Source organism: Heptranchias perlo, chromosome 8, assembly GCF_035084215.1.
Source record: "Heptranchias perlo isolate sHepPer1 chromosome 8, sHepPer1.hap1, whole genome shotgun sequence".
NCBI lineage: Eukaryota > Metazoa > Chordata > Chondrichthyes > Hexanchiformes > Hexanchidae > Heptranchias > Heptranchias perlo.
Window position 1 is genome coordinate 46,282,912 of NC_090332.1, and position 17,697 is coordinate 46,300,608.

At 38.6% G+C, this 17,697-nt stretch overlaps 1 protein-coding gene across 4 annotated transcripts in view; it reads right to left on the bottom strand.

Annotated features, from left to right (window-relative positions):
• Positions 1-17,697, bottom strand: part of usp34 (ubiquitin specific peptidase 34) — a 247,547-nt gene that overhangs the window by 123,938 nt on the left and 105,912 nt on the right. For all 4 annotated transcript variants that reach the window (XM_067989067.1, XM_067989065.1, XM_067989066.1 and 1 more), the window contains exons 29-38: positions 16,801-16,926; positions 15,359-15,481; positions 14,450-14,533; positions 9,558-9,644; positions 7,497-7,697; positions 7,307-7,389; positions 7,087-7,127; positions 6,521-6,645; positions 6,200-6,352; positions 5,343-5,447 (exon numbers count right to left, since the gene is read on the bottom strand). In XM_067989067.1, coding sequence (XP_067845168.1) covers positions 5,343-5,447; positions 6,200-6,352; positions 6,521-6,645; positions 7,087-7,127; positions 7,307-7,389; positions 7,497-7,697; positions 9,558-9,644; positions 14,450-14,533; positions 15,359-15,481; positions 16,801-16,926 — 1,128 coding nt within the window. The remainder of the gene's footprint in view (positions 1-5,342; positions 5,448-6,199; positions 6,353-6,520; positions 6,646-7,086; positions 7,128-7,306; positions 7,390-7,496; positions 7,698-9,557; positions 9,645-14,449; positions 14,534-15,358; positions 15,482-16,800; positions 16,927-17,697) is intronic.

Consider the following 17,697-nt stretch of genomic DNA (forward strand, 5'->3'; position numbering starts at 1 on the left):
GAGGAGAAGGAGGAAGAGGTAAGGAGGAGAAGGAGGAAGAGGTAAGGAGAAGGAGGAAGAGGTAAGGAGAAGGAGGAAGAGGTAAGGAGAAGGAGGAGGAGGGAGGAGGAAGAAGAAGGAGGAAGTGGTGGTAGCTGGATGCAGAGGCCAGAGCACAGCAGCAGGATTTGGTGGAAAATGCTAGCCGAACAGGCATGTGGGCTGTGTAACTAGCTTGGAGTGGGGCGAATGCATAGGACCAGCTTGACAATGCAGGAGCTCATTAAGTTTTGAAAGTTTAAAATATTTTTGAAAGTTCAATTAAACCTACCCAAATTATGCAAGCTGGTCCCCTCGGCAGGAGACTAACTTTGGAGATCTCAAAAGATAAGTAAGGCAATATGGAGACCAAGTAATGCAGAAGCAAAGGGGCAAATAAAATCAATGGACTGTCAGGACTGTAATATGTGGAAGTTTGTGGACAGCAAGACTGGCCCAGATTGCCACATCTGCAGTAAATGTCTCTGGCTTGAGAAACTCCGGTCCAGAGTCTGAGCTGCAGTGCGACTTCAAGACACTACGCCACATAAGGGAGGGGGAGATAGAGAAGGAGGTCCCACAAACACTGGTCCTATCCAATGGATACGAGGTAATTGATACCCGTGAGGATAAGAACGAAGGCTGCAGGGAGGATGCCCAGAATGTTAACAATGGCACCGTGACGCATGAGGCAGTCCAAGGTGGTGGGGGGGGGGGGGGGGGTGGTGGTGAACGAGCAGAATAGAAAGGTTGAAGCCATAGGGGTTTCTATAATCAGGAGGATAGATAGCGTCCTCTGCAGTCGCGACTGAGAGTCCAGGAGGGTGCGTTGTCTACCTGGTGCAAGAGTAAAGGACATCTTGGAGCAACTGAAGAGGAACTTAGAAAGGGAGGGGGAGGATTCAGCTGTTGTGGTCCATGTCAGCACCAATGACATAAGGAAGAACAAGCGGGAGGTCTTGCTAAGGGAACCTAAGCTAGGAACTAAATTAAAAAGCAGGACCTCACGGGTGGTAATCTTAGGTTTATAACCCGAGCAACGTGTTAATTGGCATAGGCAGATCTGAAAGGTGAACATGTGGGTAGGAGTGGTTCCATTTCATGGGACACAGGCACCAGTACTGGGACAGAAAAGAGCTGTACTGCTGGGACAGGCTCCACCTGAACCAGAATCCTCGCGGAAAGGATAAATAGGAAGGTGGATAAGGTTTTAAACTAGCAAGATGGGGAGAGGGATCTGGTAGCAATAACAAAAGCCTAAAAAGATAAGAAACAGGAGATGAATGTAAACATCAGACCAGAGTAAGGAATAAAGGTAACAAACGTTCAAGGAATAAATGCAGTTATAAAAAAGTATAAATGGACTGTTAAAAATAAAGTAAAAGGAATTATTGAAGACAAACTGAACAGTAATGTACACAGCGTCCAAAATAAAATGGGGGAACTGGAAGCAATAATCCATAGCGAGGAACCAGATGTAGTAGGAATAACAAACATGGCTACATAAAAAACACAGGGCTGGCAACTAAATATTGCAGGCTATAACATAATCAGAAAGGATAGGGAAGGAAAAAGTGGTGGGGGGGGTGGAGTAGCTGTACTAATTAGTGATAACATAATGGCAGTAGAAAAAAAGGGATATAATTAGCAGAAGGATAGAAACAGAATCCATATGGATTGAAATAAAAAGATAAGGGATCGATCATGCCATTAGGGGTATTCTACAGTCCGCCTAATTGTGGAAAGGAGGTGCAGAAAGAAATATATAAGCAAATATGTGAAATGAGTAAAGGACATAGAATAATCATGGGAGATTTTAACTATCCCCAAATAAACTGGCAAGAGGTCGGTAAAGGGGTACAGTAAATGGAGTTTTTACAGTGTGTGCAGGACTCCTTTCTTACTCAGTATGCAAAAAGCCCAAGAGAGGAAGCACTGCTGGATCTAGTAATGGATCATGAACCAGAACATATAAAAGAAGTAAGTGTAGGGGAACATCTAGGCAGTAGCGATCACAACATAAGGTTTAAGATAAAGATTGAGAAGGACATAAGTAAGACAAAGACCAAAGTAATAAATCGGAAAAAAGCTGATTTTAAGGGGACTAAGGAAAATAAACGGGAAAAAATTACTGACAAAGAAATAGAACAGCAGTGGGAAACATTTAAAATGGTGATGAGAGTCCAGGAGAACTATATCCCACTAAAAAGAACAAACTAGCCAGTAATGATACACCATGGATGAATAAAGAAATCAGGGCAAACTTGAAACTGAAGATAAAGGCATGCACTAAGTACATCAACAACAAAGGGGAGGATGACAAAAGGGAATACGAAAAGGTTAGGAAAGAAGTTAAAAAGAACAATTAGGAAGGCAGAGAGAAATTACAAAACTAAATTATTAAGGAATATAAAAAGAAATAAAGTATTCCACAGACACAAATAACAAAAGAAAAATCAGGATAGGGATAGGACCACTAAGGGATACACAAGATTAACTCACAGGTAATGACAACAAAACTGCAGAAATATTAAATAATTGCTTTGCCTCAGTATTTACCAGGGAGACTAACAAGGTGGGCATGACATTAGAAGAAGAGATCAAAAAAGATATACAAAGACATTTAAGATAGAAAGGGAGGAGATAATTGATAAACTAATCAAACTTAGAGAGGATAAAACCCCTGGTCCGGATGGATTGCATCCACGCATATCAAAAGAAGTTAGGGAAGAGACAGCAGAGGCACTATTACATATATATAAAAATTCATTAGGAAAAGGAATGGTGCCAGAGGACTGGCAGACAGCTAATGTGATTCCTATATTTAAAAAAGATAGAATCAGTCCAGGGAACTGTAGACCAGTAAGCTCAACATTGGTGATAGGAAAAATACTGGAATCTTTACTCAAAGATGCAACAGAAAAACATCCAGCAACCAAAAACATAATAAAGAATAGTCAGCATGGATTTCAAAAGGGAAGGTCTTGCTTGACCAACCTCATTGAATTCCTTGAAGAAGTAACAGAAAGGGTAGACAAGGGTAATGCAATAGATGTAATATGTTTGGATTTTCAAAAGGCCTTTGATAAGATACCATATAGTCGACTCATGACTAAAGTCAGAGCATGTGGAGTCAGGGGACAAGTAGCAGAATGGATAGCAAGCTGGCTAAAGAACAGAAAACAGAAAGTAGGGGGTTAAAGGTAGTCACTTAGACTAGCAAAAGGTGGGAAGTGGTGTACCACAAGGATCGGTGCTGGGACCACTGTTCACTATTTACATAAACTATTTGGACTCTGGAGTACAATTTCAAAATTTGCGGACGACACCAAATTGGGGGGTATAGTTAATACTAAGGAGGAGGACTGCAACAAAATACAGGAAGATATTAATAAACTTGCAGACTGGGCGTGTAATTGGCAAAATTAATTTCAATATAGAGAAGTGTCAGGTATTACATTTTGGTAGGAAGAATAAGGGGGCCACATACTGCTTGGATAAGACTCTAAGTGGGGTAGAGAAGCAGAGGGATCTGGGGGTACAGATACACAAAACACTAAAAGTAGTGATGCAGGCTAATAAGGCCATAAAAAAAGCAAACCAAGCGCTAGAGGGATAGAAAAGCAGAGGTTATGTTAAATTTGTGTAGAACCTTGGTCTCCATATTATAAAAAGGATATAGAGGCACTGGAAAAGATGCAAAAAAGATTTACTTGGATGATACCAGAACTGAGAGGATATATTTAATCAGGAAAGATTGAGCATGCTGAGGCTTTTTTCCTCTAGAAAAGAAAGAGACCGAGAGGTGACCTGATAGAGGCCTTTAAGATAAAAGGGTATGATAGGGTAGACATGGAGAAGATGTTTCCACTGTGCGGGGGAGACCAGAACTAGGGGCCATGAACATAAGATAGTCACTAAATAAATCCAATAGGGAATTCAGGAGAAACCTCTTTACCCAGAGAGCGGTTAGAATGCGGAACTCCTTACCAAAAGGAGTAGCTGAGGCGAATAGCATAGATGCATTTAAGGGGAAGCTAGATAAACACATGAGAGAGAAAAGAACAGAAGGATATGCTGATAGGGTTAGGTGAAGGAGGGAGGGGTCTCGTGTGGAGTATAAACACGGCATGGACCTGTTGGGCTGAATGGCCTGTTTCTGTGCTGTAAATTCTATGCGATCTATGTAATTCTATGGAACAGAAAAGCACCCTGACTGTGACAAAAAAAGTATTAAAGGAAGCAAGTGTTAAACAGGAAGTGCATGCAGACTCAATATTTGTAATAAGTAAAATAGTTAAGAAATTCATGAGATTCTTTGACGAGAAAGAAGCTACAATTTATTTCAAGCTTCTGGTGATTTCAAAATTTGGTAGAATTTACTCAGTATTCAATATTTTGTTCCAACAAATCCGAAATAAGTTCTATTATTAAATGAAATGAGGAAATTTTAATGTGTAAACAGCAATTGTTACTATAAATCAATACTGATAGATCTTTTAGATGGATTACTGTTAAAACATTTCACATAAGTTAAAGAAAATCATTTCCTTTGAGGAAAAAGTCAGCTGGGATGACAGTCCTGGCTGAAGACCAATTAACATGCAAGTCTATAACCCGGGAAGAGACTTTATCTAGTAAAGTGGAAGTAAAATCAAGTTTAACTGGAGACGAGTTTATCTTCGGATTCTCACATGTTCAAATTTTTAATCGCCACTTTCAAATAAATTGAGCTGATAAGCAAAGAGTCTTCAAACATGACTTAACATAGTAAGTTTCTTCTATGTTGTATTTTCAGGCCTGATCACAAATTGCTAAAAGTTGATTTAATCCACTAAAGCTTTAAAATATAATAGAAAAATAATAGAAACATAGAAAATAGGAGCAGGAGTAGGCCATTTGTTCCTTCGAGCCTGCTCCGCCATTCAATATGATCATAGCTGATCCTCGATCTTAATACCATATTCCCGCTCTCTCCCCATACCCCTTGATGCCTTGTGTCTAGAAATCTATCTAGCTCCTTCTTAAATATATTGAGTGAGTTGGCCTCCACAGCCTTCTGTGGTAGAGAATTCCATAGGTTCACCACCCTCGGAGTGAAGAAATTTCTCCTCATCTTAGTCCTAAATATCCTACCCCATATCCTGAGAAGGTGGATGGATTAAAGCAACTTTTAGCAATATACGCTAAAGACAAAGAAAAACATAGAAGAAATTCACTATTCGGATTATGAAAATTAGTGTCGGCACATAGTTGAAAGAGCAGGCTATTGGTAGGTCATTATTTTTCAACATGAGGGAGCAAAAGGAGTCACAACTGCATACCTGACTGGCATCTTTTACATGAATGTTATCAATCAGTTTACAAAGTAACCAGAAATATTCCTTGCAACCTGCTCGCAATACTGGCTCCTCTTCATAATCTACCTCCTGAAAATAAAGAATAACTGTTTTAAAAGCAATGCTGCACTGTTAAGTTCACATTTCTTGTGCACAACTAGACTTCCATTTTTATTACGTTTTCTCCTGAAATTCACTTTACGCAGTATTATGCCTAAAAGAATAATCGTACAGCTGTCTCTTCAGGATTTTAGAATACATACAGTAGACTTCAAACAAATTACCACTTAACATTTGAATTAAAAATTGGATTAACAGGAACTTCACACAATTAGAAACAAATATTATTTGACATTTTTCTGCAATATGTAGCATTATGCTTCTGCGAGGTTATCCCAGGGCCTCAACAATTTGAAACAGTGAGCTTATTCTGGTTAAATAGTAGTAATTGTTAAAGGAAAAAATTGAGGTAAAACTTCCTTTGTTTTCTCCCCATACTCAAATCCCTTTGGTCAACAGCTATTTATGGCTGACAGTAAGCAACATGCTCCTAGGCCTCAACCAGTTAACAGGAATTGCAAGCAGCCCATGGATGGCTCTTTCCCCAAAGGTGTCACCTTTGAACTCACTGGACTGAAAATTTAGGTCTGAATCTCACCACTCCAACATGCTACAATACAGAACCTCCTCTGGTTACATATCTTTAACACAGCCAGTTATTTTGAAAACCCTAAAGACACCCAGCACCAAAAGAGTTAATAGAGTACCCCTAAGCATTTTGCAGTTTTCCAAATGGACAGCAACTACCTCCATACCCTGCAACTGATCAAAGCAACTCTTACCCGGACAGGCTTCAAAGCTTGGGCATCAGGAAGAAACTTAAGTAATGTTGATGCAGCTAGTAAAAGGAAAGAGCGATTTATTGATTCTCCACCATCCAAACCTGATAGGCACAACTTGTACAGTCCATTGCAAGCTTCATGTCGAACTGAAGTCTGGAACAAAAAGTCAGTTTTTGACAAAATATCTGAAGTTAAACAACATAAAAGAACCAGCCAACTTACACAAGCAAATAGAAAAATTTCAATTATAGCCCCCAAAAATTTTAAACTAGTCATATTCATAGATTATTGTATATTTAAGTTTGAGGCTTAACACCTTACCTCCGGTACAAGAAGAGTGAGTTTTTTCAGCCACTCATGTAAATGTTCACTGTCTGCCAGGCTGGATTTCACCAGCGAACAACAGTGAGCCCAACTCACTAATAGCCACATGGCATAATGAGTAACTGGAAGGTAAAATAAGAAATTGTTTAGTAAGAAGGAGAGGCAAACATACTCAAAATATATAAAAGGTTTTAAGCCACATATTAGTTAGTACCAAGAGGAGACCCATTTATAAACTTTCCCCTCCCCAAGTAGATGTAAACACTCAAAACATAAAAGGTGTTATCAGTAATAAATTACAAAGTCCAATTTATATTTCAATTGTTTCTGATGTAATTTGTTAGCAGTTTAAATGTTTTCTTTATAATGCCTGGGCACTTATCGTAGTGAAGGACTCAATAATTCTCAATTCTGAATTTTTTTTAAAAAAATTAATTTTAATGGATAGAGCGGTTTCAAACAAATTGTGAGACCAAACACTGCTATGAATAAATTGTACACTGTAAATTCCCAAATATTAAAGCTAATTAATGTTATATTATATAAATTGAAGGATAACCTACCCTCATGCCTTGATCGGTGATCAGACTGAGCTTTAAGCACCCTACATTTTTAATAAAAAAAGAAATTGAAAAATAGGCTGCTTCTTAAATTATGAGTGAAAACAGAATTAGTTACAAATACAACATTTTGAACTCAAAATATTTGGGAGGACTCTCTTGTTGAACCATTGCATGAAGCACACAAATATTATTTAAATAATTAAAAATTGCATGCAGTTACCTATGGGCCAAGTTGTTATAGGTGTAAGCAACAGACATTAATCGATAAATCAAACTAGACCCGTGTACCAGACCGAGAAATACCTAAAACAGAAATATGAGAGTTATATTTGGTCTTATACAAAGTATAATAGACAAATAAATGTATAGGACAAGCTTGATAAAATAGCAAAAGAATTAAAGGCACTAACCTCAGTCAAACGGGGTATAGGTAATCCTTTCCCGTGATCACCAGCTCCTTTCCTTGATTTACCAGGCCAAGTCCTTTTTCTATGACTGTCTGATACACCGGACCAGGCGTAAATATCGTGATAAGCCAGATCCAAGTCAGCTGGATCAACTGCAAACTGGCACATTAGCTTCAGCAGACAGGCAAGGCAGTCCAGCTGCCACTGGGAATACGAAAGATAATAACCAAGTTAAATTCCATTCTTAAGCATGTTGGTTTTAAAAGAAGTGTCAGATTTTGAGTGCCAAATATATGAAATAAACACAATGTTTAAAGTTTAAAATGAAAGATGAGGCACTGAACCATTCATTAACAGTACAAAATCAGCATTATGACTGAGCATTATTTTCTGTTACCTGTGCTTGAAGCACCGATACAAATAACTTTTTATACAATATAGAACTTTAAACAAAAAATAGTTTCAAACGGCTCTGGCTTATATTCCAAACAGACTGCATTTAATACAGGTGTTGCTTCCCAACTCCAAATTAGGGGGAAGATTAATGTCATTTTGACAACCAGTCTCCGTTTTTAACCGAACTGCTTCATTTACAACTCTTTCACGTCTCTGTATTGGCATAATTTTTTTTTATTCATTCATGGGATTATGGGCATCGCTGGCAAGGCCAGCATTTACTGCCCATATCTAATTGCCCTTGAGAAGGTGGTGGTGAGCCGCCTTGAAGCGCTGCAGTCCATGTGGTGAAGGTACACCCACAGTGCTGTTAGGTAGGGAGTTCCAGGATTTTGACCCAGCGACAATGAAGGAATGGCGATATATTTCCAAGTCAGGATGGTGTGTGACTTGGAGGGGAACGTGCAGGTGGTGTTGTTCCCACCCGCCTGCTGCCCTTATCCTTCTAGGTGGTAGAGGTTGAGAGTTTGGGAGGTGCTGTCGAAGAAGCCTTGGCGAGTTGCTGCAGCGTATCTTGTAGAGGGTACACACAGCAGCCACAGCGTGCCGGTGGAGGAGGGGGTGAATGTTTAAGATGATGGATGGGGTGCCAATCAAGCGGGCTGCTTTGTCCTGGATGGTGTCGAGCTTCGAGTGTTGTTGGCGTGGACTCATTTAGGCATGTGGAGAGTATTCCATCACACTCCTGACTTGTGCCTTGTAGATGGTGGAAAGGCTTTGGGGAGTCAGGAGGTGAGTCACTCGCTGAAGAATACCCAGCCTCTGACCTGCTCTTGTAGCCACAGTATTTATGTGGCTGGTCCAGTTAAGTTTCTGGTCAATGGTGACCCCCAGGATGTTGATGATGGATTCGGTGACTGTCAAGGAGAGGTGGTTAGACTCTCTCTTGTTAATACTTCAACTAGTGCGCAATATATTGCAACAAAATGTCATGCTTCATCATTGCTGAAAATATAGATGAGAGCCATTGAAACCTAGGGATTACGAACGATCTCATGAACAAAGTATTAGCATACTGTCCTTTCATCTAGAGTACCTGGGTTCAAATCCAGCCAGAATGACGGGATGAAAGTTTTCTCTTTCTATAAGATTTAAGGGGCTAATTGAAATATCACTCAAAAATGTAGTCAAATTAACAAAATTGTCCAATATGACTCAAGGATTACATTTCTAAGAAAAGCATCATGGCACTTCATTCAACGTTACACTTGTAATACTCAATTGCTGGGAAAACATTTATTTCAGTAAATTTGCTCTGGTTTTAAGAACGTATTAAACATTAAAATCTGAAGTCGCTGTATTTCCCATCTACGCAGCTTTTACTTCATCTCAAATCCAAAAATCAAGTCAACTTCAGACATTTTTAAAAGTCGAATTGAGACCAAAAGAACCTTTCAATAACCAATTATTAAAACGGTATAATTACAAAAATTCAAGTAAATGAAGAAATTCTACTTTTTCATTTGCAACAAGTAAAAATAAGTAAAATATTCCAGAATTGGCTTCCCTTATTAAAAGAGTACCAGCAATTATGACAAAAGTAACATTTCTATAAAACATAGATGCAATCATTAAAACACATTGGGTATTAGAATTATCAGCCCTTACCACAGTCCACGATTCTTGCTCTTTGGGCTCTAGAATCCCCGACAGAAAAATTTCCAGCAATTGCTGAAGACCCCCAGCAGCAACAAACTGAAACATGGAGAACATGTCAAATAAGGTAGATAGATAAATATAGTTAGCAACAATAACCCAGTAAGTTGGAGCTGTGTCAGAAACTCTTTCTGGAGTTCTTAAAACCACCAAAACAACACAATATGGAGTAACATTCAATTACATGCAAGCTTCTGGCAATTGTAGGATTAAAATTGTCAGGCCACATTTTAAAAACACAGAATTTTCAGCTTTTTTTTGCATTTTGGATAAAGGCTGATTGGGATGGATGCAACCATTACTTACTCCGAGTAGTACGAGGTACAGTATCTCCGAGCTTGGACGAGTAGGGAGAGGGAAGAAATGCTTTACAATCCTGATCATTACCCAGCAACCACTGCTAAGGACACATGTAAACATTGGGGAATCTTTGTAGTTTCTTGTATGCCACATAATTGAGTAATATAGAGGGGTTTGCAACTGCAAATTAGCAAGGAATGCATTAGATACAACAGAAATGTCAACAAACTGCTCCAAAGGTGATGTCCCAACACTGGCCAGGGAAGCCTAGAATCAACTGATCAAAACCAGTTGAGATGAATGTATTAATAGCTAGTCTTGGATGAGCCACATTTTCCTCCAATTAAACATTGGGAGATAGAAGGCATAGATAGTCTTCAGCCCCCAACACCAACTCCGTACCCTTGCCACCAATTCCATCCATCTCCCCATCCACTATCTCAGGTTGAACCAGATTGTTTGTAATGGCATGCACTCTATTCAACACCAAGCTGAACTTCCGATGCCGTATCCTCTCCATCACAACGACCGCCTACTTACACCTCCATAACATCATCAACTCCATTCCTACATTAGCCCATCTGCTACTGAAACCCTCATTCATGCCTGTGTTACCTCCAGGCTTGACTATTCCAATACTCTCCAGGCCAGCCTCCTATCCTCCACCTTCAATAACCTTCAGATTCAAAATTCTGCTGCCCGTATCCCAGTTGTCCCTTGCTGCCACTTGTCCAAGAGGTTCCCTTCTAGTTCCACACCTTACTCAACAGGTGAATGCAATTTTTTCCTTCAGCAATCCTGCCAATATTCTTCTGGTATCCATGATTTTCCTTTTGTTGTTGATCTTGCATTCAACTGTCAAGCTTTGTCTCCCCACCGCTCTATTTTATCCGTGGCAATTTTTGGGGGGGGTGGGGTATGGGAAGGAGTTAGTATTGAAAACCTTCTGGCCATCACCTCTTCTGCTGAAAGTTCCAGCTCCCAATTTGTGTTTATGCAGTTGATCTCTCCAAATCTCTGATCAGAATGGTGATTCAGAATTTCTGAACTGTCCTTTGAATGTTAAGAACATTTTTGGTTTGTAATATTTAACTGTTTGTGTGTGCCACTGTTTGATGGATGTCTTAATCTTTTGCCAGTGGAATCTTCACTGTGGTCGCAGGAACTTCAAAAGGTATGAAATCCACTCAAAATGCCTTTCAGTGTGCTACCTAGCAAATAGCCCCATAGCCTTGGTATTAAATTTAGAAGCAAATTTACATCACTAACACCCTTTCATTTTAAATAAGAGCACTTTCGTACACTCTTATTTTTGGATCATTATTGTTTATTTCCAAATTTTGAATAAGATTACAATGCTTACTTTATTCCAATTACTAGTTATTCAAGAAAACAGTGATATCAGTGGAGGAGCTGAAGTTTTACTATTACATGTTTAGAAAAATACACATATACTCTTAGAACAATGCAAAGCAAACACATTTCTGATCCTAAATGCAACAGATATTTAGAAATGAGCAAGCACCAAGTACAAATACCACAATAAAATACAAATGTGTTAACTTAAGCAAGCAAAACACAAAGCAAGTCTCTAGAACCAACAACACAAAGAAAGACACTGTTTAATGCTAAGGCTGTAGTAATAGTAGTTTATTACTACTTATCTGCTCTAAAATACAACTACTACAGGAAAGAACCCATTTATTCTGCAATTTGGGTTTTGCAAGTGCTATTAGAAAATGTGAAATGCTATTAGAAATGTAGAAAATTATTTAAACACTTGACAGCTCTAAGAAAAATTGAGTTCTAGCAAGCTATAAGCATATGAATTGGAATGGCTAGATTTGAGCCACCTGTATATTAGGACTGAAAAGTCAAGTGGTGGGGATTTACAGAACAGGACCCTGAACCTTTATACAGCAGCTACTTCAGTGCAAAACATACTGGACCCATGGCTCCGGAGGTGAATTTTTTTTAAACAAACTGCATTACGAAGTGTTTAACTCGGTATAAAGCTGTTTCGTAAACAGAGTTTGACTGTGACCTCAGCGTGAAGCTAGAAAAATCCCATATCACATTAGAGTGACAATAGAGACTGGATTATCATTGAAATAATCTACATTTCAGCCCATTTGCTTCTGCAAAACCTGCCAAATTAAGAGTTTCAAATTTCAAATGTAAACCACCTCAGGATGGTAGAGATGGAGGGGGAGGGTATTATGCCTGTGCCCCTTTTGGACATATGCTATTGAGTGCTAATGTAAGCAAGAACTGTGGCCCAAATCTCCAGTGCAGTTAAACTGTTCACAATCATCTGATCCCATTCCCCAGAGATTATTCCCTCTCATATGGTCGACAAAAATATCCTCTTGTATTTAAAAATACTAGCAGTTACATGCAAATGTGCAGATTTCTTCTCTTCCCCAGCCCCCCCCATCCCCCAACAGAAGTACAAACATTTACAGGGGTTCCTTATTAAAAATTTCAGCAGCTTCTTATTGAAAATGCCTCAGTGTTGTAATAGCTAAAGAGAGTAATAATCGCCTTTTGGAATTACTGTGGTACAAGAAATAAATTTGCAATAGATTACAAGGAAATCTAAATTAGTCTCCCATTACTAGGTAAACCTGTGCCTGATTGATTGATGGTTATTTACATAACGTGTGGTCACTTAGTTTTTCTTTGGTCGTCCAGGTATCTTACACATGCAGAAAGCCATCAGCATGCTTATAAGTATCCAAATCAAACTATTGAGAAATTCACATATAGAGTTTTTGTTGCTCGACAGAGTACACACTTTCTGTATTGACAAACACCATTCACATAAGTTCAGAAAGCATAGGTGCAATTTTAGCAAAAGCCTGAATATGCGCAGGAGTACAGCTGAAGTTTAAGGAGCTAAAATAACAAAGTCTACCAGTAGGGTTCATTATTAAGGCTCCCACTGGCAGCCAGGACCAACTTAGCCATTATGGTACTGGCTTGAAGAGTTATCCAGAATTAAGTAGGAGGAATATCAGCCTCCAATTACAGTTTTACTACTCCAGACTGACTTGTCTATTAGAGCAGTACTCCGAGCACTGCAGACCTGCTTGGCTCAGATACCAGATTACTAAATCTGCCACACAGAGGGTTGATGTGGTTTTAATGTTCCATCACCAAGTGTATATATTGGAGGCATCTCAACCCAAGACCCCACTTACTACTTTACCTCCCCCCCACCCCCGACCAATTAGGATGGTAATTAGTTGGTCATTAAACAAGTGATAGGCATAGGATTGAGGCTTTACTAGAGGCAGCAGGAACTTCTCATGAGCAACATGGTGAGTAGTACATCTTACCAACTTGGATTAAAAACTGTTTAGAAGGGAGGACAGGGAGAGGATGGGAGTTAAGGGCAGTTTCTCAAGAGTAGTTGAAAATGTTGCCCCACAGGATTCTTTTCTGCGACTACTTCTGCTCACTATGTACATCAATGATTTGGAGGGGGTGGTCTCCAAAATGGCAGACGACACTAAAATAGGAGGCATAATAAATAATTGAGCACCAAAAGGAAGCTGCAAGGGGACATTGCTAAAATGGTGAAATGGGCAAAAAGGTGCCAGATGAAATTTAATGTCAGTAAATTTGAGGTAGTGCAATTTGGTATAAAAAAATTATACTTCGAATGGTAGAAAGCTGGGCCATGTGGAAGAGTAGAAGGGTTTGGTGAGTTAGGTTCAAAAGACATTAACAAAGATACAAAATGTTGAAATGAAACATTTTTCAAAAAAAAACTTTAAAAATACTGAGGGTGAATTGCCATTCTTTAAGAGCAGTCCTGATGGTAAAATATCCAAGTTATTAGTAATACAAACAGCTTTTTAAAGAAATCAGATGTGTTAGGGTACCATCTCCAAAAATAATAATTCAGTGCTTGATGAGGAGAGGACAATTAAGTTCAAGCACTGAGGTAACAATTTTGTGTTATCAGATACGTAGACGGGGAAACAACACAATATAATTCCACCCAGATTATTAAACAAAGATAGAAAATGCTGAAAATGTACAGCAGGCCATTGGCATGTGAAGAAGACAGCAACATTTCTGGTAATTTTCCTTCATGAGAATTATGAACTTCTGTTGAAGGATCTCAGCCTGAAACATTAATCTGTCTTTTCTCTGCCACATGAAGACAAGACCAGCTGTGCATTTCTAGCATTTGTAGTTTTTCCATGAAATAGTTTGTTCAAGAGGTCTGAAATGATGTACAACAAATTGCCAGTAACCACCATATCTACCACTATATGCTATAAGTAACTGGGATTGATTTTAGGTACAGAATTTGTATTATTAATTATCCTCCATTCACTGCATTTTCCTGGAGAAATAATCCTGCTTTTATCGGGAGACTGTTTACTGTACTTTGTACAGACTCTTTAAATAGACTCTGTTTGCTGAGTAAATAGATTCTGTTTTGATTGAGAGTCCCGCTCCATCTCCCAACTTATTGGCTGACACAGTGGTGTCATACTCACTCCGTTTTAAGAAAGCATGAAACAAACCTTGCAACTCCAAGAATTTTTACTGTTCTCTATCTGATCTTCACTTGAATCATCCGAATCAGGATATAGGTCACTGTAGCTACCCTGAAATAAAGTTGTATCAAAAATTAATTGCAATAATTCAATAATCACAAGACAGCAATCTAAAAATAAACATTTAAAACATTCATTTATTTATGGTGTAAAATGGTTTTATACTTTCTGTATTTGGATTTTTTTTTTAAAACGGTGGGGATGGGAAAGTGTACTGCACTAGCGTATAACAATAAAGAGAGGATTCAATGGGATAGTTATTAGAACACTATTCTTTCAATTCTTGATGTGATGCATACAAGAGACACTGTTCTTTGGAACTTTTTTGTCTCAGAGTTTTGCCAGCTACTTACAAAATGAAATGCGATTATGTAGTGGTAGATATGGTGGTCACTGACAGGTTTGTTGTGATGCAGGCACTTGGTGTGAAAAGAAGCAATATCCCATTCCCTATAGCTGAAAACCTTCACCTTAGTGAACACAAGTACAGCTAAAAATATTTTAAGGTGCCAAGGAAATGTTGGTAGGAAGAACTGGATGACCACGGTTATATATTTAGTCAAAAACACACAGCAAAAATCCAAAAAGCAAAACACTGCAGATGCTGGAAATCTAAAATAAACACAGTAAATGCTGGAAACACTCAGCAGGTAAGGCAGCATCTGTGAAGAGAGGAAGGTAGAGGAAGGTTTCAGGTCGACGACCAGCTGAGCATTTTCTGTTTTTATTTCAGCATAAAGCCAAATTCCATGTTCACTTTTTAAATATCACTGCATTATTGAAAGAGATTTCTCAGTCACTGTTTGACATTACTTGCATGGTCATAATTTTCCAAAATAAAGAGATCTACATGAAGTAAACAAACATTTCAATTACCGTAGATGCTCTTCTTATTCTCCTGTTAGGTTTCCCCAAGGCCTCAATAATTTCGAGAGCATACAGAAGTTTATGAGGACTTTTTATTCGAAGCAAGTCCTTCCAACAAAGTCCATCATTGCCCTTCAATAGAAAAACATTAAAGAATGTTAATAACAATGAGGGGCATAGATAAAGTAGATAGTCATAATCTTTTCCCAAAGGTAGGGGAGTCTATAACGAGGGGGCATAGATTTAAGGTGAGAGGGGAGAGATACAAAAGGGTCCAGAGGGGCAATTTTTTCACTCAAAGGGTGGTGAGTGTCTGGAACGAGCTGCCAGAGGCAGTAGTAGAGGCGGGTACAATTTTGTCTTTTAAAAAGCATTTGGACAGTTACATGGGTAAGATGGGTATAGAGGGATATGGGCCAAGTGCAGGCAACTGGGACTAGTTTAGTGGTATAAACTGGGCGACATGGACATGTTGGGCCGAAGGGCCTGTTTCCATGTTGTAAACTTCTATGATTCTATAACGTTGAAATATACAACCATGAACGAATGTCAGAAAATTCGGTACACAAAGAGGATTGAATAATTTATGCATTCTGTGAGCTGTACTGGGCCTACATATGGCTTTTAGAAACAGACATGGCATTCTCCTTAAGTAAGACAATTCAAACATTATTTTTATTTATTCAAACCAGTTATATTTTCTTCTTTTTAAATTAAAAGGTTACAACTTTTTTTTTAAAAATGCTGTTGGAAGACCCACTACTGCCCCCACCCCACCCTCAACCTCAGGAGAAAACCATATGTGACTCTAGGCCTCCATGTGGATGAACCTCAGGCTATTTTACTTTTTGTGGGCTGGATAAATGAAACAAATTTTACGTGTCCTGATTCGGTGCTTAGGTCACAGCCGAGTGGTCCATCCGGTTTTTCTTTCTACTGGTTTGGTACAACTAAGTGGCTTGCTGGGCCAATTCAAAGTGGCAGTTAAGAGTCAACCACGTTGGTGTGGGACTGGAGTCATGTATAGGCCAGACTATGTAAGGACGATGATTTTCAATCCCAAAAGGACATCAGTGAACCAGTCGGGTTTTTATGACAATCCAAAAGCTTCATAATCACTTTTACTTTCCATTTCCAGTTTTTTTTTTAATATTCAATTCTTACACTGCCATGGTTGGATGTGAGCACAAGTCCTCTGGATTATTAGTCGTGTAACATAACCATTACACTACCATGCCCATCAACTAATTAAATGTGAAAGCATTAAACACATGCATCATACAGTGCATTAAATTATAATAATTTGCAGCCAACAGCTCCAAGATAACAAAAGCACTAAGGTACCTTTCTATTATAATCCTGACTTCCTGCAGCGAGAAACATGCATTAATACTACAAAAAAATCATTGTAAAATTTCAAAGTAAGAGGAAACATGCAATGGTTGCCTCACCTGTTCTTCAGAGATGTTTTGAAAAGCTTGCAGCATGTTTGGACAGGTAGGAAGAAGCATTAGCAGTTCCCAAACACGTCTGGACAGATTTTCTGCATGAAGATGCAATTCTTCACAGTGTGCAATCTGAATGCAGCATGGAGGAAATAAAAACATTTTGTTAACTCAAATTACAAATCCAACAAAAGTTAGGAGAGAAAACAAATTTGTAGAATCTAAGTACACACACACACGCAATACTAAAACTGTGCAACCCCACAATTTTCTTCAATTCTAAAATATTTCCCAAAAATTCCAATTGGGGAGCGGAAGGAATATATCCACAAACCTTTGGCTTTACTTCAATACTGAAGCTTTAATAAATTAGCTTATTTATTTTATCAGCCCAGTGAGTCCTGTGGCTCAGGCTAACCATGGACTGTGTTCTTAGTCACACTAACAAACCAAAATGTAAATACTTCCAATAAATTTTAAATTAGTCATAGTGAAGGAAAAGTTAATGGGCCATAATTTGCTATGGCGGGTCATCTAATGGTGTCTACCCGTACACGTTTAGGTTTTTAAATTTTTTGCATGGCAAGTTGCTGAAAGTGCGAGCTGATAATGTCGCAGAGAGGGAAATAGGGTATCTAGGACCTGAGTGAACAGGGCAAGCAACTGTGTACCTCCTTAACTAATCAAATTGAAGGAGTGTGAAATTAATAGCGCAAGGGCTGAGAAGGAAGTGTAAATTAGAGTGGGTGAATTCAATGTCAAATCAAGTACAGAAAGAGAAATAGAGAGGGAAAGAAAGATTGGATTGAGAGAAAAAAAGAGACAAAAGGAAAAATTTTTTAAAAATTTAACATTTTTAAAATCTCCAACATTTGAAACCCGAAGGAATGAGACAACATTTGA